This window comes from Ascidiella aspersa, chromosome 8 (assembly GCF_963924565.1).
Source record: "Ascidiella aspersa chromosome 8, kaAscAspe10.2, whole genome shotgun sequence".
NCBI lineage: Eukaryota > Metazoa > Chordata > Ascidiacea > Phlebobranchia > Ascidiidae > Ascidiella > Ascidiella aspersa.
This window is the reverse complement of record NC_139454.1, coordinates 22,405,745-22,419,198: the sequence shown is the minus strand read 5'-3', so window position 1 is coordinate 22,419,198 and position 13,454 is coordinate 22,405,745. Positions and strand designations below refer to the sequence as shown.

Below are 13,454 nucleotides of genomic sequence, written 5' to 3'. Positions count from 1 at the left end.
ATTTCGGCGTAATTCCCTGAAAACTTCACCACTACTTTTATTGTTAATTCGTTCAATTCTGGTTATTTGATTCTGGTTATTTGAATATCATTATTTGATTATAATTATGACGTCATTTGGTATCGTATCGGATCGCGATAATCATAGCTATATGTATCGGGTATCGGGTATCGGATGAAATAACAAATATCAGACCTCCTTAATTTTAGTTAAAGTGACACAATTGTGGCAAATCAGCCGAGGGACATAATTTTTTTTTTTTTAGAAATTCTAGTTCTTATAACAACAAAAGTAAAATTGAAGTATTGCGCGATAAACTAAGTAATCAATTCAAAACCAATGGTAAGCATAATCCTCACATGTCTCAATTCTACCAATGTTGCTAATTTGACCCTGGCCAAAAAATATTTAACCCCATGCCCGAATATCGTGTATTGGAACCTGGTAATAATAATATTCGGTGTTCGCTCTCTAATGTCAACATAGAGTCATAGACGAAAGATCTTCTAGAGAATAAATTACTAATTTAGCTTGTTAATTAATCTCAAATCCAAAAAGGTTAAGTAAATCGACATCATCTTGGTGTAAATACGTGCGATACTAACTACTTACATCATCACCAGTTAATGTGGCTAAACAAATCCAACCTCGCTTAAAAATAGTGGAACGGAATTCTCTAAATGATGAGAAACTCAGAATGATAAGAATTGCGTCCCTTAAGTGAGGTTCGAATATATTTTATCACATTAACTGATGATGATTATACAAGTACGTATTGAAACGTCTTTATCGAAATGGTGTCGATTTATTCCACCTTTTTGGCTTTGAACTTCATTATCAAGCTGCATTACAAACCCAAACATAGTGTACCTACGCATATGGTAATTATATTAATTATCAGTCTTCCCTGTATATTTAACTCCATCCTCATCACTCTTCCGTCCTCTGTTGCCAGGCAACGCACCAGCTCATGGAAGAGCTGACCAAGATGCAAGAGACTCTTCATGGGATCCGAATTAAGGCGCAAATCGCCGATCCGGAGGCAAACCATCCGCTCCTCCGGAGTTGGGAGTTCACTGAAGACAGGGAGGAGCAGGAAAAGATGTCCTCCGGCATCGATAAGGATCTGCCATCTGAAAATATGTCGTCGGAGCAAATGGTTAAGGAAGATGTGAAAGAGAAAAGCGACGCAAAGCCAGAGTCTCGGAATACAGCGGATTCGGGTAATTTTTTTAACTTGAGCAATTCCAATGCCAAGTGATAGAATCGCTAATAATCGAATACTATTTTGGTATCGATGTCTATCAGATACCAAAATAATATAGAAATTTCGCTAGGGAGCCAATTATCTTCTATTTTTAAAGTAATATTTTTTGGTAATTTTGCCATATAAGGTAGGAAGAGTAGGACGTAAAGTCGGTCTGTCATGCACAATTTGATATCGGATCGGCACCGATACTACCCTAGTATCGGACAAAAAACGATAATATCATTTGCCATAGGGTATTGGCTCCGATCCGAAATTATCAGACATCCCTACTTGTCGGTATTGAATCGGAAGGCTCCGGGTTAGCCTATAAGCGTTTCTCATTCAAACCGCTCCTAGGATTAACTAAAAGTTAAGTAAGCTGATATCTTCGCGTAGCTCTAGAATTCTCTCTTTAAATTCAATTTCCCGGATCTTGTGCGCTGTCAGGTCTTTTTACTTCCAAATCATGGCATTTAACAAAAAAATCACAAGCTAATCCCAGTCCAAATCATTGCCATAGCAATTCATATTAAATTCATCATCAAATAAAATTTGATCGCGTTCTATTCCGAACAATGTTTCGCAGAGAAATTTTGCAAAAATCAATCCAATAGCATTTTTTTTACATTTAGAAGTTGAGATAAAACCTAAGTTGACTGAAAATTTTAGTTTAACCACTTAAATTTAATCTAGTCTAGTCACTCACTCACTCACTCACTCACTCACTCACTCACTCACTCACTCACTCACTCACTCACTCACTCACTCACTCACTCACTCACTCACTCACTCACTCACTCACTCACTCACTCACTCACTCACTCACTCACTCACTCACTCACTCACTCACTCACTCACTCACTCACTCACTCACTCACTCACTTTACAACACAACGAATTTTAGCGTGAACCAAGTTATTTTAGCCCAATCACAAGTCGTGGATTTTATTACGCTTTGCTAGACCCTGGTGCGCCACCTACCGGCAGCGAAGAGGACGGCGACAAGGGCATTCTTCAATCGGTCAAGTCGGCCCTTATGAGTCTGATCAGGGCGGTGACGGGACCTGAAACGGAACGGGACGGCACAGTCCAACCAGAGTCGTCGCCAAAGCGTGATGAAACAGCCCCGAAAGACGAAAATCGCGACCAACAAGGTAAAAAATGCAAAATTAATCGCTAGACTGAAGTATACGTCAGTGTAGAGAATTTGTTAACACTGCAATAGCCTAGGCCAGTGGTTCTCAACCCACACAATCAATTAAAACATGTAGAAAAATGTCAATTGATATAATGGTCTTTAATCGTACACAAATAGTTGTGTTAAGAAGCTAACCAATTAAGCAAAAATCGGATTCTTAAAATTCTCAAATACCTATCGGCACGAGCATTACAAATTGCACACGAGGGCGCCACGGCACCCCGCTTGAGAACCACTGGCCTAGGCTAATTAATAAATTATACACCAATGGAAATGAATTGTAAATAACTCCAGAACGATTTGTACGTTTTTTTGATGTCCTCCGTATATTCGCCATTTCATTGCAATTAACCAACAAGGAGAGCTCCTTTTCCAATAAGATGATATTTTAACTCTACGGCAGATAATACAGGCATTGATGTTAGCTCTTTGTTATTGATGTACGCCCTTTGTTATCAATGCCAAATCATAGGTATAAAGGAGTTTATTACCTGGGATACACTGGGAACCCTTTGTGCCACAGTTTTGAATAAATATAAACTGAATTACAAACATAATGATAAGAAATTAACTACACAGGTAGAGGCATAGAATCGTTACATGCATGACGTACTTCAGACAGAGTACATTTTATCACTCACTTTTTCCAGAAATTAAAATGATTCTTTTGTAATTCCAGTGTTGTCTTATAAAGTAATACTTTCGTTACTTGGCAGCGACAAAGAACACCAATAGAACGTAAAGTTTATGCGTTGTAAAGAGCACATATGAACTGTGACTATCCAGTTTTTGGCTTGTATAAGAAGCATTGGTTTGCAGTTAGGAAAACCTAATATGTATTTTGATTTTTGTGTCTTTCTGGTGTTTGACTTTAACCAAGTTCAGATCGCTGATATTCGACTGAATTTATTCCGATTGGCTTGTTGAATCAAAGCTAACTGTTTCCTATTTCACTTGATGTCATATCAATTGTGTTTTATTTCTACTTTGACGGTAAACTGACAGTAATGTATTTGCGTATATTGCCAAAGTCCCCATTCGCTAATGCACCAACCCTTTTTGCGCCACAATATTTGTTAGAAATAAGTAAAATAAAGGACATAGAATCCTTATATGAATAACATATTGTACAAAGTAAACTTTATGACTCACTTTTTTAAGAAAATAACAGGATTGTTTTCTAATTCCAAAAATCGTAACTGGGGGTCAGAGGACCCCTAAGAGCCCATAGTGACGTACCCCAAGGGTCGACACATTTTTTTTTATAAAGTTATACTTTTCTGACTGGACAGCGACAGAGAACGTCATTAAACATAAAGTTTATGCGTTTAAAGAACACATATGAACAGACAGTGACCATTTACCTATTTTCTTGTATAAGAAGCATTGATTAGCACAGCGGTTCTCAACCAGTGGGCCATGGCTCACTGGTGGGCCTAAGAACATTTAAGGTGGGCCACAGACCAATTTAAAAAAGCTAGATTTGGTTTCATTTGTGTCACTGTATTTAATTTACAGGAAATAGTGGCTTGGGGAGGAATAAAAAAAGGAATGTAAATTTGTTGTTCAGCCGCATATCTCACTAATGCACGGTTAAAGAAATAATCTGTTTTGAAATACGTTCTGCTGTGTTTTGTTCTAACCTTTTTTTTGTTTTTTCTTTCATAAAACTATTGGGCCACAGAATTTTTTTGCAACGTAAATGGGCCACGAAAGAAAAAAGGTTGAGAACCACTGGATTAGCAGTTACGAAAATCTAATATATATGTATTTTGATTTTTGTGTGTTTTTTGTTGATTTTTGACTTAAAACAAGTTCAGATTGCTGGTATTCGGCTGAATTTCACTTTTTTGCTATTTCACTTTGTTTTATTTCAATTGTGATTTATTTCTCACTTGACGGTAAACTGACAATAATTTATTTATTCGCGCACATGCGAAAGTTTTCTTACCTTAACATGCCGGCAATAATATCAAAACCAGAGTTCCCAATTCGCTAATGCACTTTAGAAATACGCACATAATGCGAAGGAAAATGTGACTGAAACCTCTTTTTCGCCGAACATGCCTTTCAAAGCTATATTTTAGAATGGTAAATGGTAAATGCATGTTGTGTGTATTTGAAATATAAAATTTAAAAAAACCTTCCCTAATGCATTAATCCTGTCTTGACAGAGTTTAATTTTGATACGTTTTAGTGATTTGTTGCGGCGATGTTTTTCGCGCGCCGTATCCAAATGTAAAGCGGTGTTTTGGTAAACAGCGCCTAGGGATATCCCATGCACATTTTAATACGATATTTTATATATTATTACGGTCAAACATACAAAATAAAATAAATTGAAACGTCAAGATATTTTTTCCTGGTTATTCGGCCATGGCTTGCTTTAACCTATACAGGTTAATAAATTTACCTTTGAAGGTACAATCCCTGCATTAGAAAAAAAAATTAGGACTAAAACAACCTATCTCAAGACTGTTTATTTATTAAAACAGATAAAACATAAAATCATTTCTTAAAATCTTTCAGAAATATATATTACGCCTATAAGGCATCGTCGGTTTCTTATTCAAATATGGAAACTGACGATACCTTATAGGCGTAATATATATTTCTGAAAGATTTTAAGAAATGATTTTATGTTTTATCTGTTTTAATAAATAAACAGTCTTAAGATCTTTGGATACGAAGACAAGAATCTTTCTTTATTGTCCGCGGGAGATCCTTACTTTTCTAAAGTATTTCAGTTAAAACAACCTATATTTATTTGGTACCAGATCGGCACCGAATCCACCTTAATACGAGTAGTGAGTACCCATTACCCATATTACCACGTGGCATCGGGTATCGGCCCCGCCCCGATCTTTTTGGGCATCCCTAATATTGACTGTGTGTTCGATTTTACCCCAGTATTTAACGTCTATAACAGCGGTGGCCAACACGGCTCTTTTTCCAGTTATATGCGGCTCTTACTTTCATGTTGCACTTTTAAAGTTTTAGAATGTTTCGATTTCCTTTGGTTAAGTTATGGATTATTGTCGATTTCGCGACTTCGACTGTTTTCCTAAGGCCATTGTATATACACTTTTTTCGCGCGATCGCTTTGTGGGAGTGAGTATGATGGAGTAGTGATAGGCCATTCATTTCGTTCCATGTGTGTATAAAGTGTGGCTCTTCGCAGTTAACCAAGTAACAAATGCGGCTCTTGGTATCTGATTGGTTGGCCACCCCTGGTCTATAAGTTATACAACCAACTGACCAAAGCAGATCAACTTCGTGTATGCACTTTGGTCGCTTATACTTAATAAAACATGTAAACCTTGTGTTTCGCATGTAAAATAGGATGTCCGACAGTTGATGATTTAGGCCGAAAGTACCAGGGGCCGATCTCATAATTAATGACGTTATTGGTATTATTAAAAAGCAAAAATAACTAAATTGATTAGTGCAATTGCAATGAATTTCAGGTAGTTAGGTCGAAATTTACTTTTGCCTTAGAAAAGGTTTCTAATATATATTAGATTTTTAATGCCATTATTTCTTAGAAACTTCTGTTATTGTAGAAATCTCTGTTTGATCGCAAAAAATGTCTGAATAAATTATGTTGATGATATCACAATGGCAACGATACCAGACAAGTACCGATACTAGCACTATCGGGTATCGGTTCCGATCCGATACTATCGCGCATCCCTTCAACAGAATCGTTGCGGAAAACTTCCATGGCAAAATTTTTGTAGTTACTTTAAACCAGTGGTTCTCAACTGGGGTGCCGAGGCGCCCTTTTGTGCCATTTGTAATGCTCAAGGGTGCCTATAAGTATAAGAATCTGATTTCTGCTTAGTTGGTAAGCTTCTTGATAGACAACTATTTGTGTACGATTAGAGACCTTTATGTCAAATTACATTTTTCTATATGTATTGGGTTTATTGTGTTGTTCCACTTCAATTGATAGTGACATTTCAGTTAACACTCAACAAAAATTCTAGTTATAATGCCGAAAACCTAATTAATATTTTTTAAAGGGTGCCTAATTATTATTTTTTTCCGTGAGCCTTAAAAGGTTGAGAATCACTGCTTTAAACGTTATATTTTTACTGTAAATCCTACCCGGCTTTATGTGGGTTTCAACTTAAATACTGTTAATTTTGTGTTCAGTACATGTTGTAGATTACTTGCTCTTTTCTGTTTTTTTTTTTAATTCTGTTTGACAATGTTTTTTTGAAAAAGAAGAAACAAAAGATGAGCCGAAAGCCACAACTGGACACGACAAGATGGAGGTTGTTGAACTCGAAAGCATTCCTACAACGGAATCGAACAAAACGCCCAGGGAAAATAAAGATTTGTGGAAACTTATAGAAGTAAGACGACACGTGCATATGAGGTTTTGGCATTTTGGCTGAAAAAATATTTTAAATACGCGATAAAACCTTGTTCGAAATGTTATGTGCGAACAATATTTTTTATTCTGAACTGGATAGGTTTAACCACTTAAACGCAAATCGACTACGCTGATAAAATATTCATTTACATTACACAATACACATGTCAATAAAAGTTTTGCTAAGGAGCCTCTAAAACAGGGGTTCTCAAACTGGGGTCCATGAACCCCTTGGGGGTCCGTGAGCTGATATTAGGGGGTCCATGAAGGCCTAATTAAAGAACTAATGTATACTTACAGTAATTAATTTTTAAAAGAAAACACTTTAATTCAAAATTAAACGGTTTTGCACTGAATGTATAGTTAGACTCCATTTAACTTTCCCATTTTTCGGACCGAAATAACAGAGTCATGAAGTCTATTTGTATTGTGACGTCAATTTATGACGTCATTTTGGAGCATTTCTTGTCTACCGGGGTCCATGCAAAGCAAAAAAAAAATTAGGGGTCCGCGGTAAAAAAAGTTTAAGAACCCCTGGTTTAAAAGATCAATCTGTTAGTACAAGCAACTTCATATTGAGGGGGATTTATACAGTACCATATCATGTATTCAATGAAACATATGTACACACATATGTGTGTTGCTACTGTTTAGGGTTATATAATAATTAGACAAATATGCGACAACAGGCTAAAACTCACAATGAAAAGGCTTTGTGTAATGTTAAGTATGTCGGGTGTTGTTTGCTAAATATATAGAAATATATCGCCGCACAAATTATGCCAAACAATATTATTGTAACGTGACGATCTATGTTATTACACAGCAAGGCAACATTTAAATAGAATTTATTTAGTCCACCCCAGCGTTCAAGTCTATTCGTATTCCGAATAGGTTTTGCAAAACTAAATAAGTTACGTGGTACAATTGAGAATCGCTCGGTACGCACCTTTATAACAAAACTGCCTGCAACAAAACGAAATAAAAAATCAATCTGGTTAAAACCACTAATTTATACTAAGATATGAAAGCGAGATTTGAAAAACATCAGACCTTATTTACCTCTCTAGTTTCTAGAAGATCGCCGTAGTTTTGCCTATGTCTGCTCTACAAACTATAGGACACGTACTGGTGAATTGCCATAATATTTGTTATGAATAAATATCACATACCAAGAAGCAGTATTTTGCGTATACGATTATGGTGGACGGTCATTTGGTATTTGATCGAAGCGCCGTCATTTTTTTTTTTAGAAATAACGGATTTCGATTTGGCGAAAATAACGGATTTCGATTTCGCGATAAACTACCATTTATCGGGCCTGTTATAGTACACTTGATGCCTCACAGAATATTTACCGAAATCAGTCAGCCTAATCAGAATTATAGCGCAAGCAAGGCCAGGCTAGAAAAACAACTAGACAACTAGCCTGCGGTGAGTTTCGAACCCACGACCTCCGACAGAAACGGGACCGTCGCTCAACCAACTGAGCTACACAGGCTCAAAGGGAAGCGAGTTGAAAACAACCATAGCACTGTGGCCTGCTGCATCCTGTTTGTTATAATCAGTCAGCATCAGCAAAATCAGGATTATCAGGCAAGCAACGCCAGGCGAGAAATAACAAGTAGAAAACTAGCCTGCTGTGAGTTTCGAACTCACAACCTCAGCTAAACCTTGACCACAGATTATATACATTGTGTATAATGAATCAATTGCAAAATTGCCCTTATTGCAAAATTTTACTAAAGTGCCAACGTTTCGATTACCTATTCGGGCAAAGTTCTTCAGGGCAATACAATTGCAACTATAGGCGATATATTATATAATAAACAATAAAAGAAAAACAACAATGGACCACGTTCTAAAGTCTAAACCACGAGGCGCGACAAAAACAAGAAAATTATTTGATAACCGGACAATGAGAAAACCACGGCTGCAGCTTTCTAAAGCGCGCTACTGAACAAAAAACGATATGGCATATTCATTCTGTGTACATTAATGTTTCAGCCCCTGTTATATAATACGCTTGATTTGACGCAGATCGAACGCGTCACCGAAACAACGTGTGAAGCGCCCGACGCAAACCGAAAATCGGGGAATTCCCGTACGGAAGACGAGGAAACGACGTTACGCTCCCGCGGCAACCTCCTACGTCATATCAACCACTTGGAGGCGTGCCTGAGCGATCGGCTGCTAAAACTGGAAGATTACGTTTCAGGTTGGTTTCATGTACTTTGTAGATAGAAGCCTACATAGCAGGTTGGAACAAAATCTTCATTATTTTTCAAAAATATGAAATATTTTTATTTCTTTGCTTGTTTGAATTAAATTGCACATTGAAAGGTCTTTAAAAAATGTTTTGCCAAAAGGAATTTGTTTTATGTACAGCTAAATTTTGTTTGTGTGTTCTATGTAAGTGCCGTGATAAAAACAATTTTTAAACTATTTGTTAATTTGTTAAACTCGGCAGTTATGCTGTTTTTTAGTTATATTCTAAACACGTGGAATGATCCATTTTGAGTAAGATCTTATCATTATGTGTAACTTTTTTGTCTGAATTTATTTCAAAATCGCGTGATTACCTTGCCAGAACAGGACTTTCCAAACTAGGGGGAGTTTTTAATTAATTTGGCTTAACAGGGCGATCGTAAGGTCTACAAAGATAAAAGATCATGTCATTGTCAAATCTATAATTGCTTTTTTATTTATAGAAGATAGAGCTCTATGGTAATATTTTAACTTTGTGTGTAACTGTGGTTTTGATTCAACAAGTCTTAAAAGTTAGGTAAATTCTTGGTTCCATACCAATAACACCCGAGTATCGTATCGGCTTTGATCCGATATTTATCGCTGGTTGCAAACTTGTTACTCACTACAAATAAAATTATTGTGGTTAGAAATCTCCGAAATTGGTCGCTCATCGTTGCTAAATCACCCACATATTTTTGGACTAATTCCATATCAGGCAATACTTTGAATATATATAGGCTAGGGGTTCTTAAACTATACCCATAGTCCCCTGGGTACGTGGACTAGTTTTAGGGGTCCACCAAGACCTATATAAAATCTTGGCGTGTAAATTTGTGAATTTTCGAAAGAAAATAATTTATTGAAAAGAACGGTTTGACGCGTTATCCTCAAATGTATTTAGACTTCATTTCAGTTTGACATTTGTTGACATAAAAACAACGTTACTTCAGTATACTTGTTTTATGACCTCAATTTCATCTCTAAAAGTTTCATTATAACCCCTAGTTGTCGGAATGGTCGGAACGCTCACTAATTTAAGTGTTACCCCGTTAAAACAATTATTAAACCAACGCACAATATTTGGGTTAGGGTGGGGGTTAGCGTTTGGGTGACGATGGGTCGAGTGTTATTATATTTAATAATAATAATGTGAGCGTTCCGACCATTCCGACCATTCATCATTCCGTAAATTAGTGTTACCCCAAAAAATTGTTTCGGGGTGCTGCGATAAAAAAAGTTCAACACCCCGGTAAAAGTTTTCGACTAGGATCCGATAATAACATCGTACAACCTGTTTTCGCCACTCCCAAGTTAGTTACGTGTATAACGCTCAACTCTTTGGCCAAACACCGAAATTAAGCTCGACGAAACATCCCAGAATCGATAATCCCATAATGCATAATGCATAATATATGATTTCGTGCGTAGCGACTTCACTCGCCTATACATTATTTTGCCGACCTCAAACCTGACATCCGGTGCTCGACCCGCCCGCCTATTAGCCAAGGGGTCACTGAACTTTTTTCATGGAGGGCCAGATAACGGATATAAAAATTTGTGTCGAACTTAACAACTTGTTTATCGTTAATACAAGGAAATACAGGGTGTCCATAAAGTCTTTTTACAATTTAAAAAATTATTAAAAAGTGAAATGATAAGATATCGCAATGAGGTTTGTTTTATGTTAATCAGTATTTCATAAAGTTTTTTTGACACATTAAATACACTTCTAAACATTTAATCAACAATTTATTAAAAATAATTAAAAATATCATTACTTTATTTAATACACTTCTATATGGGCACCATTAGTTGCACATCTAAACGGTTAATTTAGAAATTTTGTCTGAAACAATAAATTTTAGTGTCAATAAAAACTTTATGAAATACTGATTATGCAATAACAACTGCAGTGAGCTCTAATAAACTGTTGTCCAGTTTAAAATTTCGTCGCAATTAAGTTTGGAACTGCAGACAAAAGACCAATCACAGACATGTTCATTAACAAAATATTAGCCGCGAGCTGGTAAAACTAGCCCTGCGCGCCAGATCTGGCCCGCGGGCCTTACATTGGTTACCACTGCTTTAGCTCAAACTTCGCCGATCCGAAGGTGTCCTGTACTCGCTGGTACGTTCTAAGCCCGGGTTTTGTTCTGTTTGTCAAAATTTATGATTTTTAATTCTAATGTAAAATTTCTTTTTTTTAAGCTAAAGACTAAAAATCATGGAAAGAGTCTAATAAAAATTATTTTAAATTGAAAAAGACAGTACGTTCAACTGTTTTATACAAAAAAAAAACACCATACATTTTCCGAATAAATATAAACAAAAATCATTTAAAAAATTAACGGCGTAACTTCCATTATTTTCCGCAATTAAAAACTTTTAACCCGGAATAAAATTCTATTTTCAAATTTCGAAACACCTGTAAAAGATTTGCTGTCCCTAAAAATAAAAACGAGTAGCAGCTTATCATTTTTTTTCTTCAAAAAGGTGTCGAAACTGCCTTCGAGTGCTACCGAGAATCGAGCGATGACGTCTCCTTCCAAACCAAGACGCGTGACGTCACAAGAGTCAAGTCGTCGCCGTCGTACGACCGCCGCTTGGGGGAGCTGCGGAGCGAGATCGGAGTTATTCACGACGACTTGGACGCCGTACACAAGATGCTCTTTTCGAGCGCCTGAAAATGCCTTGAAAAGGGTTCATTTTCGCTTTTTATGACACTCTTTGTTATGTTGGATTCGCAATACGCTCTGCGTATTTTTTTGAAAACAAAAACAGCTTCAAAAATAGTCATGTTCGATATTATTCTATTCCTGATGAAGAGCCGAAGTATTGGTAATCGTCCTGTACTAGGGCAGTAACTATCCTTGGCAGACTGTGTTTTTTGGACTTGAAGACTCTGCGCAATGTAAGAAAACAGAAAAATGTTCCCAAAGTCTGGCCTTCACAAGACGTTCTCTTTAAAGTACCTAAAATGTGAGTTTTTACGATTTTTTTTGGGACCAATTTTAGTCGTTATTTGGGACGCTCTGCGCAATTGTCCACAAATAACATAAACGCCCTATTTTTCCCTAATGCTCTTTGGCAATCCGTCGTTATTCACGTCTTCCAATGAGCGCTGCGGAATTTCGGGAAAAAATGATGGACATATCCTACATGAGATGCTCTTCAAATTCTTAAAAAGGGACGTCACGGTATTTTCTTTAATTTTTTTTTTGTGTGTGTGTGCTCCGTATGTTTAAGGCCTAATCTACACTTGTTAACTTTGCAAACAAAAGTTGTTTAAAAAAGACCCACATCGTAACATGGTCGTTCGATCGCGTCAAAACTCATTACTTCGCTGATTCTAGCATTGTCTCTAGAACAAGGGTTTTTAAACTGGGCTACTAGGGTACTTGGACCTGTTTTAGGGGGTCCATGTAGCCTAAGTGTAATATTTGAAAACTAGAAAAAATCTAATTATAAAGATGGCGCCTTCTTCATTTTGGTTACGGCTACCTATTTTTGGCATCAAATTATCACCTCATCTCTAAAAAATCCACGCCGGCCCTGGTCACTGGATGCAAATATATTTTGGGGCAATGCCTTCTGCAGATGTTTCAAAACTAGCTCTTTCGAATTTGGGAACATTTGAAAGGCAAAAGTGCTAGTGATTTTCGCCACTTTCTTCCAGCGTCCTGTCAGGAAAAATTTTGACTTTTTTCGTCTTTGTCTAAGGTGCGTTAACGATTTAGCGTTAGCTAGTTATCGCAAGCTAAAACAGCATTTTGAAGTAAATCCAACAACTTTATTGGTTCATCGGAATTTCTAAGTGACTACCATTTTATTGGTTTTATCCTGTTTTTTTTTTTTGTCGGTCGTATCGTGTTACGCATGTTTACAAATGTCTTTTCAACTGTGGAGCATAATGGTTTGAGGTTGTAGTAAGGTGTAATAAGAATATCAAAGCCCATACAGAAGTAGGTATCGTTTTGAACGTTTCGAATAACTCTTTATTCATTTTCAACGTATGGCCTTTGATATTCTTATTACGTATTTTCAACTGGTTTGTGATGTTTCTCTTACACAAACGTACTATCGTCGAAGACGTGGCGAAGTTGACAAGACGGCCCAGGTTTAATATCATTATATTTTCGCTTGAAATCCGTCAACTTAAAACCTGTTTTTGCTGGCAACTTCTTAATAAAATTCCAGTACATTAGCCAAGATCGTTTTTATAGCTTGTCGTTTCCCTAATGGCTCTTTCAAGCCAGCAAACCACTTCCCTTAAAATCCATGCCGCGCCCATTTCTATTTAATTGGTCGAACGCCCAAAACCTACTTTGGCGATGCTTTTCTGGCCTTAGAATTCACGATTTTCTTTTATTTCTTGT

The 13,454-nt window shown here is 36.7% G+C and overlaps 1 protein-coding gene across 1 annotated transcript in view; it reads left to right on the top strand.

Moving 5' to 3' along the window:
- LOC146136900 (uncharacterized) overlaps positions 1-13,011 on the top strand; it is a 52,206-nt gene extending 39,195 nt beyond the window's left edge. Inside the window, exons 40-44 of the mRNA XM_083396278.1 lie at positions 956-1,223; positions 2,212-2,403; positions 6,678-6,808; positions 8,869-9,046; positions 11,572-13,011. Of these exons, the coding sequence (XP_083252404.1) occupies positions 956-1,223; positions 2,212-2,403; positions 6,678-6,808; positions 8,869-9,046; positions 11,572-11,762 (960 nt within the window). The 3' untranslated portion in view covers positions 11,763-13,011. The remainder of the gene's footprint in view (positions 1-955; positions 1,224-2,211; positions 2,404-6,677; positions 6,809-8,868; positions 9,047-11,571) is intronic.
- The last annotated feature ends 443 nt before the right edge of the window (positions 13,012-13,454 follow it).